The 17786-nt window shown below is 37.2% G+C and overlaps 1 protein-coding gene across 1 annotated transcript in view; it reads left to right on the top strand.

Moving 5' to 3' along the window:
- PJA2 (praja ring finger ubiquitin ligase 2) overlaps nt 1-17786 on the top strand; it is a 71382-nt gene that overhangs the window by 9791 nt on the left and 43805 nt on the right. The window contains exon 2 of the mRNA XM_031011140.3: nt 16771-16888. Coding sequence (XP_030867000.1) covers nt 16858-16888 — 31 coding nt within the window. The 5' untranslated portion in view covers nt 16771-16857. The remainder of the gene's footprint in view (nt 1-16770; nt 16889-17786) is intronic.

Raw genomic sequence — 17786 nt, 5'->3', positions numbered from 1 at the left:
GAGTAGCTGGAATTATGGGCGTGCGCCACCACGTCTCACTAATTTTTTGTATTTTTAGTAGAGACGGGTATCACTATGTTGGTCAGGCTGATTTTGAACTCATGACCTAAAGTGATCCACCCATCTACCCATCTTGGCCTCCCAAATTGCTGGGATTACAGGTGTGAGCCACTGAGCCTGGCCTGATTTATCTTGAGCTCACTAAAAGCTTCCTCCCCTAGTTTTTTAATGAGCCCATAGAATGCATTCTTCATTTCTGTTAACTGTTTTTTATTTTTTGCATTTCCATTTTCATCTCTCCTGAAATTTCTCATGAGTTGATGCATGTTCCTACCTTTGTGCTAGAGCCTTTAAAAGGGTAATCATAGTTATTTTAATTTTCTTCTCTGATAATTCTGTTAATTGCTTTATCTGGTTCTGTTTGTTGTTGTCTCTTGATAAAGAGGGTTTTTTCCTCCTCAGCTTTTTTGTCTTGTAATTTTTGACTGAATGGCAGACTTTATATGCAGAACAGTAGAGATTGTGGCAAATAATTCTTACGTCTGGATGTGAGTCTGCTTCTGCATCTGCTAGGCTTTTAGTGTGGTGTGGGGCTGATTCAATCTAATTCGTGATTGAGATGGGCTTGGATTTCGTTTCTGTGGTTGCATTGTGCTTAGTGTTACCTTGTGCTTAGTGTGACAGCTGAAGTGCCTGATTTTTCTAAGTGTTCCTACTTCACTGTCAACTTTCAGCTTTCTTTGTGTGCCCATACCTCAGTGGAGAAGTTTCTCCACACACTGTCATTATCCCCAGCAGTAGACTGTTGTTTCTTGATGCTGACTAGCCTGGAGATGGAGGCAGAGTTTTCTCTGTCTTCCTTATCTGTACTCAGTGTTACACAAGCCCTTTGTCTCTTGTTTTTGGGTATGGGCCAATGATGCTGTACCTTCTCTCCATGATAGCCAAACTCTGCCTCATATCTTTTTTTTTTTTTTTTTTTTTTTTTTTTTGAGACAGAGTTGCACTCTTGTCACCCAGGCTAGAGTGCATTAGCGTGATCTCGGCTCACTGCAACCTCTGCCACGCAGGTTAAAGCGATTCTCCTGCCTCAGCCTCCCAAGCAGCTGGGATTACAGCCATGTGCCACCAAACCCGGCTAATTTTGTATTTTTAGTAGAGATGGGGTTTCACCATGTTGGCCAGGCTGGTCTCGAACTCCTGACCTCAGGTGATCCTCCCACCTTGGCCTCCCAAAGTGCTGGGATTACAAGCCTGAGCCCTGCACCCGGCCCCATTTCTCTGATAGGTTTTGTGCAGGAGAGATTTTCTGCTCCTTCCCCAGTGGTAGCAAATCTTCAGTGTACTGGTATGGGAGCCTGGACTATAAACTGTTTCCTAACTCTGCTCTAGGAGTAAAGGTCTTTTTCTTTTTCTTTTCTTTTTTTTTTAATTATACTTTAAATTCTAGGGTACATGTGCACAATGTGCAGGTTTGTTACATATGTATACATGTGCCATGTTGGTGTGCTGCACCCATTAACTCGTCATTTACATTAGGTATATCTCCTAATGCTATCCCTCCCCCCTCCCCCCACCCCACAACAGGCCCTGGTGATGTTCCCCTTCCTATATCCAAGGGTTCTCATTGTTCAGTTCCCACCTATGAGTGAGAACATGCGGTGTTTGGTTTTTTTGTCCTTGCAATAGTTTGCTGAGAACTAATGATGGTTTCCAGATTCATCCATGTCCCCACAAAGGACATGAACTCATCCTTTTTTTATGGCTGCATAGTATTGCATGGTGTATATGTGCCACATTTTCTTAATCCAGTCTATCATTGATGGACATTTGGGTTGGTTCCAAGTCTATGCTGTTGGGAATAGTGCCGCAGTAAACATACGTGTGCATGTGTCTTTATAGCACCATGATTTATAATCCTTTGGGTATATACCCAGTAATGGGATGGCTGGGTCAAATGGTATTTCTAATTCTAGATCCTTGAGGAATCACCACACTGTCTTCCACAATGGTTGAACTAGTGTTCCTATTTCTCCACATCCTCTCCAGCACCTGTTGTTTCCTGACTTTGTAACTATTGCCATTCTGACTGGTGTGGAGATGGTATCTCATTGTGATTTGATTTGCATTTCTCTGATGGCCAGTGATGATGAGCATTTTTTCATGTGTCTCTTGGCTGCATAAATGTCTTCTTTTGAGAAGTGTCTGTTCATATCCTTCACCCACTTTTTGATGGGGTTGTTTTTTTCTTGTAAGTTTGTTTGAGTTCTTTGTAGATTCTGGATATTAGCCCTTTGTCAGATGAGTAGATTCTTTTACTCATACCCTAGCAGCAATGGAGGACAGAGATTGCTGCCCTTCCGTAGTGGTTTAAAGTTGTTGTTGGCCGTTCATCGTGGCTCACGCCTGTAATCCCAGCATTTTGAGAGGCCACGCTGGGTGGATCATTTGAGATCAGGAGTTCAAGACCAGCCTGGCCAACATAGTGAAACCCTGTTTCTACTAAAAAAAAAAACAAAAAATATCTGGGAGTAGTGGCGGGTGCCTGTAATCCCAGCTGCTTGGGAGGCTGAGGCAGGAGAATTGCTTGAACCTGAGAGGCAGAGGTTGCAGTGAGCCAAGATCGCACCACTGCCCTCCAGCCTGGGCAAGAGAACGAGACTCCGTCTCAAAAAATAAAATAAAAATAAAGTTGTTGCTTTTTTTTTTTCTACTAGGAGAAGTGTTGAGGAAGGGTTTCATTCATTTCCCTTGTTGGCAGTCAATCCGTTTCACAACTGAACTGGGAATGACACTCCAGCTTTCTATACCCTGTAGAAGTGGAACTCCTACAAGTGGTGCATTTCTAAAATTAACTTTTTGTAGCTGTTTACTGTAGTGACTTTTGTATCTTGATGTTATAGCTGTCTGTCTTAATCTGTTCCTGCTGCTATAACAAAATACCTAAGACTGGGTAATTTATAAAGAAAATAAATTTATTTTTCACAATTCTAGAGCCTGGGTGCTCCAAATCAAGGTGCCAGTGGGTTTAGTGTTTGGTGAGGGCTGCTGTCTGCTTCCAATATGGCACCTGTTGCTTGTCTTTACACAGCAGAAAATGAAAGCGAAAAGGGCTAAGTAGTTTCCCCCAGCCTTTTATAAGGTACTAGTCCATTCATGAGGGCAGAGCCCTATGACTTAATCACTTTTCAAAAGACCCCACCTTTTAATACCACCGCAATGTGGATTAAGAATTTTGGAAGATGGCACAAACATTCAAACCATAGCACTGACAATATCACTAAATTTTCTTGTATGTCTCAATTTTTTCTTTTATATTTCTTTTCACTTTCTTTAGTAGACTTTTAGTTTTATTTTTTACAGATTCCTAGTTTTGTTGGTATCAGTTATTTTCCTCTTTCTCCCCCACCGCCACCCCCGCCTTTTTTTTTTTTTTTTTTTTTTTTTTTTTTTTTTTGGTCTTGGCGATGGTTAGAACTTTACATGTTAGGCCGGGTGCGGTGCTCATCCCCGTAATCCTAGCACTTTGGGAGGTCGAGGCAGGTGGATCATGAGGTCAGGAGTTCAAGACTAGTGTGACCAACATGGTGAAACCCCGTCTCTACTAAAAATACAAAATTTAGCCAGACATGATGGCGCATGCCTGTAATCCCAGCTATTCAGGAGGCTGAGGCAGGAGAATTGCTTGAACCTGGAAGGCAGAGGTTGCAGTGAGCCGAGATCTCGCCACTGCACTCTAGCCTGGGCCACAGAGTGAGACTCTGTCTCAAAAAAAAAGAACTTTACATGTTAAGTAGAAGTAATGATTGGTATTTTAAGAAGAAAATGATACTGACATTTCACCAGTCAGTATAATTTTGCCGTACCTTTTGGGCTGATTAGTTTTACAAGGCTTAGTAAATTCTTTTCAATTTTTGGTTTCTTGAGAGTTCTTTTAAACTTTAATGAATGTTGAATTTCATTGAATGCTTTTTCTCCATCCACTGAAGTGTTTACTAATGAAAATAGAAGTAATCATATCTAATGATGAGTCTTTTGCAGTAGACTCAGTATATACTGTTTTCAAATGTATTGCTGTAATGGCTTGCTAATATCTCAGACTTTTTGTTTCTTTATCACTGGAGTTGACATCTAATTTTTTATTTTTGTAACCTGTCTGCTTGTCTGGCCATTTCTTTTTTTTTTTTTTTTTTTTTGAGATAGAGTTTCGCTCTTCTTGCCCAAGCTGGAGTGCAGTGGTGCAATCTCAGCTCACTGCAATCTCTGCCTCCCAGGTTCAAGTGATTCTCCTGCCTCAGCCTCCCGAGTAGCTGGGATTACAGGCATGTGCCTCCACACCCAGCTAATTTTTTGTATTTTTAGTAGAAATGGGGTTTCACCATGTTAGTCAGGCTGGTCTTGAACTCCTGACCTCATGTGATCCGCTGGCCTCGGCCTCCCAAAGTGCTGGGATTACAGGCATGAGCCTTGTCCGACTAGTTCATGAAGATTTTACTCTGCTCTTAAAATGAGCTACATGTCTTTAAAACAAGCTTATGAAATCCTTTTCTATTCTCTGGACAAACAGGTTTAGCACTGGAATTCTCTATTTGCATATTTGGATAGAAATTTCTATTAAGACCTGTGGGCCTATTGTTTTCCTTGTGGGAAGATTTTTATTCCCTCCCCCGAAGTCAGGGCCTTACTCTGTCACCCAGGCTGGAGGGCAGTGGCACAATCACAGCTTACTTCAGCCTCCACCTCCCAGGCTCACGTGACCTCCCACCTCAGCCTCGCATGTAGCTGGGACTGCAGGCACACGCCACCATGCCCATCTAATTTTTATATTTTTTATAGAGATGGGTTTTCACCATGTTGCTCAGGCTGGTCTTGAGCTCCTGGGCTCAAACTATCCACCTTCTTCAGTCTCCCAAAGTGCTGGAATTGCAGGCATGAGCCACTGGGCCCAGCCTAGTGCTGTCCTTTTAAGTTATATTTTTAGTGGCCCTTATTTTTATGATTTACACATTAAAGAAACATTCATCTGGTAATCTTAATATCCGAAGTCTTCATAGGCATTTTCCGTTTCCTTTTATTTTGTTAATTCTTGTCAACGTTATTTCTCATGTATGTTTTACTTTTTATTGTGAGTTCATATTCTTTGAAATTTTACGTGTGAGAATTCTGACCTGGGTTGAAAGTGAGGTGACTTTCAACTGGGAGGAATTAGCTTTGCTTCTGCCAGGTACTTGGAACACTGCTCCCTAAGTCTTAACAATATTCTCACTTTCTGGCTTGTTGACTCATACAGATAGTATGAATTGCAGCCACAAATCTAATGAGGTTGAGTTGTGGCTTTGAATTGTTAGGCGAGATATTCCTCCTCTTTTCTACTATTCACCCCCTACCCAGAGTTAAGACATTTTTATTTGCTTTGAGTTGTGAGGTTTAAAAAAAAATTTTTATCTGCCATACTGTTAGAAATAGAAATTGAGAAGTTGAATTTTCATGAGATCTTGTTTTATACATGTGTTTCTTATTCTCTAATGTTTATCTGGGTGGTTAGAAGAAGGATCTCATATCCTAGGTTTCCCAGGATAATTCCACTTCACACCTTATATTTTTGTCTAATAATTAATTACGTGTTTTTGCATTCTGAAGTGTCTTAGACAGCCTAGTTTTCAGTGGTCCATAAAAACCTGTTGCTAACACAGTGATTAAACATTCTTCTGCCAATTACAAAAGGAGCACAAGTGTGTGAAAGAAAAGTTGGAAAACAAAAAATGGAAGGCATAAAAATCACTCACAGACCCAAACTGAAATACAACTTTAACACTTGAATATATTTTCTTCCAGTGACTATTTAAAACTTTTTATTGCACTGTGCTTATAAAAATGGGTGTAACTTCAGTAAATTAGCACAGACTGAAGTCAATATAAACACCAACCAAGTCAAGAACTAGCATGTGGCTGGGAATGGCGACTCACACCTGTAATCCCAGCACTTTGAGAGGCTGAGGCGGGTGGATCACTTAAGGTCAGGAGTTTGAGATCAGCCTGGCCAACATGGTGAAACCCCATCTCTACTAAAAATACAAAAATTAACCAGGCATGGTGACGGGTACCTATAATCCCAGCTACTCGGGAGGCTGAGGCAGGAGAATTGCTTGAACCCAGGAGGCGGATGTTGCAGTGAGCCAAGATTGCACCACTGCACACCAGCTTGGGCAACAGAGTAAGACTGTCTCCAAAAAAAAAAAAAAAAAAAAAAAAAAGAGAATTAGAATGTTACTAGCACATCCTTCTGCTATATTACCTTAGTCTTTTTGTCTTCAGCATTTTGTCATCCTCCTCTCCAGAAAAGGTGATTATTCTCTCTTGGTATGTAACACCACAGATTAATTTTGCTTGTTTTTGAACTTTTATAGAAATGGAACATACAGCATGAATTTTTTTGTATTTGGCTGTTTTTCATTTCATTCATTTTTGTGAGATCCATTTGTGTTTGTAATACTCCTGTTGTGGGTAGCTATGTTTCATTTTTGTTGTGTAGTATTCTGCCTACAAATATATTCTGTTATATTCACCCATTTTGCTGTTGAACATTTGAGTTGTTTACAGTTTGGAATTATTATGGACATTGCTTCTATGAACATTTTTTAAAATTTCTTTATTTTTTTAGAGATGGGGTCTTGCTTTGTTGCCCAGGCTAGAATGCAGTGCCAGGATGATAGCTCACTGCAGCCTCGAACTCCTGGGCTAGGGCAGTCACCCTCAACAGCCTGCCGTATAAGTGGGACTGTAGCTGAACATTTTTATATGTCTTGGTATGCATTTGTAAGATGGACTGCTTGACCATATCATATGCATATGTTCAGGTTTACTAGGTGCTTCCAAAAAGTTTTCCAAGATGAGTGCAGAGATGTATATTTACAGCTGTAATATGAAAATTGCCTAATATCCAGTTGCTTAACATCCACACCAACATTTGATATGGTTAATATTTTAATTTTCATCTCCGGTGTGTAATGATAACTTGTTCTAGTTTATGACTTCAGCCAGTTTATGAAATTGATACCTTTTCGTATGTTTCTTAGCCATTTGGGTAACCTTTTCTGGAGTGTGTCTCAGCAGGTTATCACATTTCTTTTGGATTATCTTATTCTTTTTTATATTTAGGAGTATGTTATATATCCTATATGTGAGCACTTTTATACTTGTATGTAATGTACATTTCTTTTCTCATTTGTGGGTTTCCTTTTCAGTCTCTGAATGGTATCTTTTTATGAACGGAAATTTTAAATTCCATTTTGCAGTTCTTTGGCCCCTTATTTAGGAAATTTTAGTTTTTGTTCCCTGCTTTAAAAAATCTTTCTTTACTCCAACATTATAAAGATTTCTCCTTTCTTTGGATTTACTGTTTTGCCTTGTACATTTAGATCTACAGTGCTTTTGGAATTGAGTTTTGCATTTTGTGGGAAACAGGCCGGATTTCGTTTCTGCATCAGTATTCAATTAATCTAGTGTGTTCAGTGAAAAAGCAAGCTCTGTAATGTAGCGTTGTCATAAGTCAATTGTATGTAATGTGTATCTGTTTCAGGACTCTGTTCCTGTGTTGGTCCTATATGGTACTAGCCACATGTGGCTGTTGAAGATTAAAATTAATATAGGCTTGAGCACTGCAGAATTTCATCATCACAGAAAGTTCTATTGTTTGACACTTTTTTTTTTTTTTTTTTTTGAGATGGAGTCTTGCTCTGTTGCCCAGGCTGGAGTGCATTAGGGCAGTCTTGGCTCACTGCAACCTCCACCTCCCAGGTTCAAGTGATTCTCCTGCCTCAGCCTCCCGAGTAGCTGGGACTACAGGTGTGCACCGCCATGCGCGGCAAATTTTTGTATTTTTAGTAGAGACAGGGTTTCACCATATTGGCCGGTGGTCTCCACCTCCTGGCCTCAAGTGATCCACCCGCCTCGGCTTCCCAAACTGCTGAGATTTCAGGCAAGAGCCACCATGCCCGGTCTGTTTGACACTTTTTCTATCCTATTCCATTGATGCATTTGTCTGCCTATTCCCTAACAAGCCTCTTATTATCATAAGTTTTTAAGGTTTGTCTTCTGAAAGAGTTACCTCTTTGTACCTTGTTCTTTTTAGTGATAACTTTGGTTATTCTTGGCCATTTACACTCCTATTTACATTTTAGAATCACCTTGTCAATTTTCCCCAAAAAAAAATGCCTGCTGGGATTTTATTAGGATTGCATTTAACCCATAGATTATTTAAGGAGAATTGAAATTCATAAAACTGAATCTTCCAAGCCAATGAGTATGGGATTTTTCTCCACTTAGTTATGTCTTCTAAAATTTCTGTGAGTAATATTCTGCATCTTTCATTGGGTTTATTTCTAGGGATTTGATGTTTATAGTTGCTCTTGTAAACGATATCCTTTTAAGGTAATATTAGTAATAAATTTAGTTTTCTAGCTATGTGTTGGAATGTGATAATACATTTTTATATTGACTTTGTATCTGTCAACCATCTAAAACTTATCACTATAGAACTTTACTTGTAGGTACTTTCTTCCATTTTTTTTCATATATAATCATGTTATCTGTGAGTAGTGAGATTTTTCTTTCCTTTCCAATTCTTAAACTTTTTATTTTCTCTCAGTTTTAATTCACTGACAAGCACACTCACTTGGTAGGTGTTTGGTATATGTATTCAGCTCAGATGACATGGACTTCTTAATGGAAACTGTGGAAGCCAGGAAACAATAGGGGTACATCTTTATAGTGCTCCAAGAAAGAAAAAATAAGGCGTGTAATGTAGAATACTATTCTCATTTGAATATCCTTCAAAAACAAAGACAGTTTTAGACAGAAGCAGAGAGGGAAGTTGTCACCAGCAGACTCATAACAAACATTAAAATATTTAGGCTAAAGGAACATCAGACAGATGGAGGCATGGAAATGGAATAAGTAGACATTTTCAGAAAGGGATATTGAAGATTATTGGGTGTTTGAAACAGTCTTGATAATGTTTGGTGGGGCTTACATGTAGGGTGAGCTATATGAAGATAACAACCATGGACATGGAGGAGTTAAACTGTTAATGTGAGTTTCTTGCATTTTTTTGGGACCTGGTAAAAGAACTACAGACAGTGCTCAACTGGTTTTGTTTATGATTTTTCAGCTTTACAATGGGTTTAGTAGGGTCTTTAATGCATTTTCAACTTAATAATATTTTCATTTTACAGTGGATTTGTCAGGGCGTAACACCATTTTAAGTCCAGGAGCATCTGTAGTTTGAAGTAGACAGTAAGAGTGTAGGTTACACTTTGATATAAGGACAAGCTGAAATGGACTTGCCCAGACATAAACCAAAACCAGACTTCTGTGATGTTAAGACAATCTACTTGCAATATAATTGCCTGCCAAAAGAAAACTTAAAATACTCATTAGAGAAAGGTAAGTTATTTAGAGCTTCTAGGAAATATCATCCAGCATACATCAAGGATACATCTTGTAATTTCTAGGAAAACCACTAAGATAATGATATTTTAAAGGATGTATCAAAAAAGCTAGCAGATGAAATGGAATAATAAAAAAATAATTACCAAGGAATTCAAGAAAGGAGGAATAAAGGAACAAAGGACAGGTGAGATGATTGAAAATAATAGCAACATGGTAGATTTAAACCAGACTACATTGGTAATTATGTTAAATGTGAATGGATTAAATATTCTAACAAAAAGAAAGATTATCAGACATTATATATAAGTGAGTAAGACGTACCTATATTCTGTTTATAAGAAAAGCACTTTACAAGTAAAGGCACAGGTAAAATGAAAAGATGGAATCAGTATTGTTGCAAATACCAAAAGAAAGCTGATGTGGCTATATTAATACCAGACAAAATAGACTTAAGGAGAGAAGTGTTATGAGAGATAAGAGAAAAAAAAATCATGATGAGTGGGCCAATTTATCAAGAAGACATAATTCTAAATATGTTTTCACATAGTAACACAGCTTCCAAATATGTAAGACAGAAGCTAAAATAGCTAAAAAGAAAGGTAGATCTGTATTCCTAGCTGGAGATTTTAAATACATTCAAAGTAACTGGTAGAACAATAAGATTAAAAAAAGTTTTAGTAAAGGAATAGGAAATTTGAATGGTATGATTAATCAACTTCACCTAATTGACATTTATAGAACATTATATTCAACAACTGAAGGCTTTACATTTTTTTTAAGTGCATATGGGACATGTGCAAAAATATTCTGAGTCATAAAGTAGTATCATTAATCTTCAAAGAATTTAAATCATACAATGCATGTTTTCTGATCACTATAGAATTATATTACAACCCAATAACAAAAAAAAAATAGGCTGCAAATATTTGGAAATTAAGCAAGACACTTCTGAGTAGCCTGTGGGTGAAAAACAAAGTCACTGTGGAAATTAGAAAACATTTTAATCTGAAAAATAATAAAAATAATACATATCAGAACTTTTGGAATACAGCTGAAGCAATGCTTAGAGGTAACTTTATGCTTTAGATGTATAAATTAGTAAAGAACAAAGGTTAACAATCAGTAGTCTAAGCTCTTATCTCAAGGGAGCAATGAATTAAACCCAAGGAAGTAGAAAGAAGGAAATAGTATAAAAGTAGAAATCAATGAAACAGGAAAGTTTTACAGTCGGTTAGTTAAGAAAACTTTTAAAAAATGAAAACCTGTAATGATCTGATTAAGAAAAATGAGAGAAAACACAAATTACTAGTAACAGAGATGAAAAAAAGAGACTTCACTACAGATCCTCTCTATATTAAATTGTTAATGAAAGGGAATTATGTACAACTTGATAATACATTTGACAACTTGAATGAAAGGTCATAATCCCTGAAAAACACAGTTTACTCAGCTGACATATAAAGAAATAGAAAATCTGAGTTGTTCTGTGTCTATTAAGGTAGTTGAATTTATCAAAAACCTTTCCACAAAGAAAATCCTAGACCTGATGGCTTCACTGACAAATCTGCCTCACATTTAAGTAAGATATAATCCTGGGTTTACACAGACTCTTCTAGAGAACAAGAAGAAGATAGAAAGATTTATTTGCATATTTTATGACTTTAGTATAATCTTGATAGGAAAACCTGACAAAAGCATGATGAGACCATTTTAAGCCAATATTTCTCATGAACATAGATAAAAGAATAATCCAGTGAGATATAAAAGGGTTAATGTATTGTGACCAACATGGATTTGTTTGGGGAATGTAAAATAGCTTTCTAATAACATTTGTCATAGTTTGTCATAAATGCATTTTGTCATAAAGTTTGTAATTCTTAATTTATATCTCAGTTGTGATAGTAGGTGTAAATTATCAAAATTCCGTGTGTCTAAGGAATTCATTCACTAAAAGGAAATGCAGGGTAAGTTAATTATAGAAGACTGATTTAAGAGGAATTTTAAATGTTTTTAGGGCATTTTGGAGGCATATATGTAAATATAAATATGAGAGAATAAAAAATAAATATTCTAATGGACTTGGAAGAGTAACCAAGACTTCTCCTTCAAGTAAGGATCAAATTGTATTTGATTCTCAACCTTTTTTTTCTAGAAAAGATACTTTAAAAGTGAGTTATTTCTGGCTCCCAGCAGATGAGTCATAAGGGTGTAGATCCACGCTATCAGTTGAAACCCTTCTTCTGGAAGTTTAGCTGATTTTTGTCTCCCTGTGCCTAAATCTTCATTTTAATTTACATTATTTGTATTTGTTACCTGTTGCAGGATAAGAGAGTAGAGTAACTTGTTGTCCTGCAGTGGACATAGCAACTCAGACATTTATCATCACACAGTCCCAGTGGGTTTGAAATTCAGGAGCAGCCTGGTTGCTGATTTTGGTTCAAGTCTCTCAAGAGGTTGCAGTCAAATGTAGACTGGGACTGCAGTCATCTGAAGGGTAATGCACTAGGGCTGAGATACCTGCTTTCCAGGTTGCTCATCCATGTGGCTGTTGCCGGAAGACCTTAGTTTTTGTGGATTTTGTCAGGAACGGTCAGTATTTCACCATGTGGGCTTTCTATGGGTCTACTTGAGTGATATCATGATGTGGCAGCTGGTTTCTTCCAGAAAGAGTGAGCAGAGAAATTAAGGAAGCCACAATCCTTTTATTACCCTATTCTTGCACATCACACACAGTCACATCCATCACACTGTCTTCATTAGAAACAAGTCACAAGAGAGGGCTCTAATACTGAGAGCAGTTTATTAACTTGCCTAAATGAAGTTTGAATCCATGTGTGCCCAAATACTTAGCCGTCTTTTTCCATTATATGACCACATTTCCATCAGAGAAAGGAGCACAGAATTATCTCATTCATTCATTCATTTGTTCAGTAACTGTTTAAATATACTGTCAGACAATGTACTAGACAAAGTGTATGTAAATAAAAAATAAACAAGGGCTTTGTCTTTAAATTCACTAGTTTACTGTGAGAAGTGTACCTCACATGTCCATGTTCTTCCTTGCATTCTTTAAAGATGATTCCTATTGTCTGTCCAGAGCTGTTGGCATGATATCCTGGTTGAAATGATAAAGTGATTACTTCTAGGTTAATAATTGAGAGATCCAGAAATTAATACGTCCTTGATTGACTCCTTTAATTCTTAGCAACACGTTTATATATTTTAGTATTAGTAAGAAGTATGTAAAAACCCCGAGTTGTTTGAAGTGACTAATTGTCACAAGTAGAGAGCAGTCTGTTATAAACATGTTAGGTGAATAGTACATGGAGCAAACAACTAATCAGCAAAGGAAATGTCTATTTAGAGAAAAACTAGGTGTTCCCAATTTACCTTAGCTACAAATTTGGACTGATTAATTATTTTAATCAGACCCTAGCTATGGTCTTTATTCCCTACTTATCTCTTCCCTGTTTTGCTTTTTTTCTTATTTTTTATACTTAGAGATAGAAATGAGATAACACTGTGGTAGACGGAATATAGAGGTCTCGGATTAAATAGGAATAATTAGTATCTACAGAGAGATTCTAGTCCATATTCATAACACAAGAACCACTATTAAATAATAAAGAATCACAGAATAAGAAAGTATGAGAAATTAAAAAGATTGTTACAGAGAGTAATGACAGGCTAAGAGAATAAGGAAAGGCTAAGGGAAAGAAGTAAAAATGAGTGAAATCTCCCAGTCTGTAGTGTGAAAATATGAAAGAAAAGTTTAGAGACAAATGATTAACCCATTTGGGCCAAATAAAGAAAAAGTAGTGAGGAAAAAGATGTATTTGAGACATGTACAAGAGTCTCTAAATTAAAATAGCTCTTCCAGTGCTGTGTAGGAAAAATTTAAACATGGCCTGCCCCAAACAAGTCTTTGTGAAATTATAGAATACCAGCTGTTTAGATAAGACCCTAAATATTCCAGACAGAAAAATTTGGTGTTTCTACAAAATGAGGATAAATCGGTAGACAGGTAGGACACAGTGCCTTTCAGAGTTTAGAAAAAATGATTTTGTCTTGAACTGTACTAAAGTATGAGGGAGATAGTATTTTCAGATGTCCAAGGACTCAGTGTTTGCCTCCAGCATATACTTGTTGAAACCATTATTTGAGGATCTTCCAGTAAAGGGAAAAAAAAAATGATAAAAACATGGAATTCAAAGTAGGGTGCTTAACCTGAACGGGTAGTAAAATCAAAAGATTTCCACAGAATTAGCTGATTAATAGCCCTTGAAAACAGGTAGACTAAATTTAGATCAGGATGTTAGACAGCTCCGAAGAGTATCTTTAAGAAGAAAAGTGGAATCACATTAAAGAAAAGTTTAAGAAACAGGGTGATTTCCATGATTTCCGTACTGTTTCCAATTCCTTTCCTCTCTTTAGTAGCATTCCTATCAGGTATTTGCACCAACCATGCTACCAAAGGTGCCGCCATTCGCCATTATCCTCCATGTTGCTAAGTGGTCAGTGATAGGCCTTCATCATACTTTAACTTTTGGCATGATCAGTTCTGCCTAAAACACTTTCTTCACTTGGTGTTCACACTTCAGTATTGTTCTTTTCTCTCACTGCCCTCTGTATTATTTTTTCTGCTATAGGTTAAGCATCCCTAATTCAAAAATTTAACATTTGAAAAATGCTCCAAAATCTGAAACTTTTTTTTTTTTTTGAGACAGAGTCTCACTGACCTCAGGTGATTGCTTGCCTTGGCCTTCCAAAGTGCTGGGATTACAGGTGTGAGCAACTGCACCTGGCCCCAAAATCTGAAACATTTTTACTGCCAATATGACACCATAATTTTAACATTCCACACATCAGTACTTAACAGAAGCTTTATTTCATGCACACAATTATTAAAAGTATTGTATAAAATTACTTTCAGACTGTGTGTGTAAGATGTGTAGGAAACAAGTGAATTTTCTGTTTAGACTTGGATGTCATCCCCACGATATCTCATTATGTATATGCAAATATTCAAAGATTTGAAAAAATCCCAAATCCGAAACACTTCTGGTTCCAAGCATTTTGGAAAAGGGATACTCAGTCTCTGCTTCTTTTTCCCTGGCCTCTTCATATTTGATTTTCTCAGGGATTAACTTTACTTCTCCATGTACACCTAGAGATCTCATCCAAGTTCATACCTGTTTTGGTATAATCTATACACTGACAACTCCCAAATTATACTAACAGCTCATAATTCTTCAGTCAACTCCAGACTCCTATTTAATATTTCCATTTGAATGTCTAATAGATATCTCAAACTTAACTCATCCAAAACTGAACTGAATATATTTTCTTCAAATCTGGCTCTTCCACAATTTTTCCTGCATTGATTGAAATTTACTCCATTTTTCCCGTTGCCCAGCCTGTAAAACCTGGAGTCAACCTCGACCTTCTTTCATATCCTATATTAGTAAATTTTGTTGATTCTATTTTTACAATATGTCCAGAATCTGGTCATTTCTTACCATCTTTATTTTAACCCTGGTCCAAACCACTATGATCTCTTACCAGTATTACTTTGATAGCTTTTTAACAGTGCTCCCTGCTTTAGACCTCATTCCCCTTCATGCTATTCAATACAGTAGCCAGAGCATTCTTCTTAAAACAGAAGTCAAATATCTCTTCTGTGATCAGAACTTCGATGGTTTTCCATCTCAGAATAAAACGCACATTTCAGCCAGGCACTGTGGCTCATGCCTGTAATCCCAGCACTTTGGGAGGCCAAGGCAGGTGGATCACGTGGTCAGGAGTTTGAGACCAGCCTGACCAATATGGTGAAACCCTGTCTCTACTAAAAATACAAAAATTAGCCGGGCATGGTGGCACGTGCCTACAGTCCCAGCTACTGGGAGGCTGAGGCAGGAGAATCACTTGAACCCGTGAGGTGGAAGTTGCAGTGAGCCGAGATCAAGCCACTGCACTCCAGCCTGGGCGACAGAGCAAGACTCAGTCTCAAAAAAAAAAAAGTTAAAACACTGTTAATTAGCACCTATGTTTTTGCCAGTATGTTAAGATTATTACTATTTTTATATTCCTTTTCTCTTTAGCTGTTGCTAACAGCCTCTTTTGATTCAGATACTTTAAAGGATCATAACTTGTTACTGAATTTATAATTTATATGGGTGAATGTGGGTTTGTACTCTTACGTATGTTAATATTTATCTGTCTGATTAGACAGGTAACATATAAAATTAAACTCATTTGCAGAGCTGTTGCATTAATGATGAGCAATTAGCAGTAGCTCAAGTGTTTAAATAAATAAGGTGTTTAAATAAAAACTTAACCAAACTTTCAAAAAAACCACAGGTTGCAACTTCTCAAATAGTACTTTTCAAGTAGTAAATAAATGCATTAATTTCAAAACAGAAGTTCTTTTTGTGTTTGTTCCATGATAAATTGTAGTTTTTTCCTGATTGAAAATAGGTTCTTTTTTGGGATTAAATTATCTGATCAATTGACTATTGCAAAGAATAAATACATCATTATTTACACACATTAATTATTGTTATAAGCCATTACACATTTAAAAAAAATGAAGTTTGTATTCTTACAGTTACCTTTTAGCAATTCCAGGGCTAAAGGAACTTTACTGCTTGACAGAGAAGCAATGATAGCACAGTGTAGTAGACTCCCAAATAGTTTGGTTACATACCTGAGTCAGTACTTCTGATATTTTTGTTTGTTTACTTATAAATTATGTATGTGTTGTTGTCATTGACAGTCTTAAGGATGATATATACTTAGGCAAGATTTATCAAGAGCAGATGTAAATCTGTATTTCACATAGCCATTTTGGTATTTCTGAGTTTTTGATTGGCTTGTCAAATTGTGTTGTATTTTTCTTGTTTTTATTTATTTTTGGGATGGGATCTCACTTTGTCACCCAGGCCTGGAGTGCAGTGGCATGATCTCGGCTCACTGCAGCCTCCACCTCCTGGGCTCAAGCAATCCTCCCACCACAGCCTCCTGAGGGACTAGAGGTGTGCACCACCACGCCTGGCTAATTTTTGTATTTCTTGCAGAGACAGACTTTCACCATGTTGGCCAGATTGGTCTCGATTTCCTGAGCTCAAACTGATTTGCTCGCCTTGGCCTGCCAAAGTGCTGTAATCTAAGGTGATCACAGGCATTTGCCACTGTGCTGGCTACATCACATTGTATTTTTCTAAGTTTTATTATAAGACTTCACTAGGAGGAGCAGAAGTATCAGTTTTGCTATTTTTGTGCTTTTATTAATATATTGTTCAATTCATCGTTTCTTTGTAGGAATCTTCTGCGGCTTGTCCGTAGTGTGAATAAAAACTAAATCACATCTATAATTCTACTGAACTGGTCACACAGACGCTGCCATATATGTCACAGTACGCTGAAAAAGAGCCAGCAGGTAAGGAAAGTCAGTTCTTCTACACTGAGTACTTCTTGTTTTTTCCTCTGGGTACCTTGAGTACCAGTAAGTGACATGTGATCATCTGACCTGTGGTCTTACTAAAGGCTGGTTTTGATCCATATATTGAATATTTGTAAAGCTTAGTTTCTAATTTTTGATAGGTAAAAATAGAAATTCCGGCATTTTCTTTCCATACCCATTTAGCTTGGAAAGCTTTATGCTTTCCACTTTGGAGACTATTCTTTTGGTAGAATTGTTAAGGGCATTGGTTCTGGAGTCATACTTTTGGATGATTAGACGAGTTATCCAACACTTAATTTTAACTTTAATTTTTCAATTTTTAAAATAGAATACAATATCCACCTCAAGATTACTGATGGGATTAAATAAGTGTAACACTTGATATTATTTATACTCAATATGTGCGTGTATTATAAATACATGTTTGTTTCTGTTTCCTTCTTGGAAGTGATTATATTTCTTATTTTAATGCAACTAAGAAATTATGTAACTGTTTCATTCATTCATTTATTCATTTTTTTTTTTTTTTGAGATGGAGTCTCGAACTGTCACCCAAGCTGGAGTGCAGTGGCACAGTCTTGGCTCACTGCAACCTCCGCCTCCTGGGTTCAAGTGATTCTCATGCCTCAGCCTCCTGAGTAGCTGGAATTATGGGCATGTGCCACCATGTCTGGCTAATTTTTGTATTTTTAGTAGGGACAGGGTTTCGCCATGTTGGCTAGGCTCATCTCGAACTCCTGGCCTCAAGTGATCTGACTTCCTCAGCCTCCCAAAGTACCAGGATTACAGGCATGAGCCACCATGCCCAGCAACTGTTGCATTTATTGACTATACCATATGCTGTGAGAAAATATTTTGTTTAGTTGCTGTGTAG

This window comes from Gorilla gorilla, chromosome 4 (genome assembly GCF_029281585.2).
Source record: "Gorilla gorilla gorilla isolate KB3781 chromosome 4, NHGRI_mGorGor1-v2.1_pri, whole genome shotgun sequence".
Classification (NCBI taxonomy): domain Eukaryota; kingdom Metazoa; phylum Chordata; class Mammalia; order Primates; family Hominidae; genus Gorilla; species Gorilla gorilla.
Note: the sequence above shows the minus strand (reverse complement) of the source record. Positions and strands in the feature narration are given on the sequence as shown.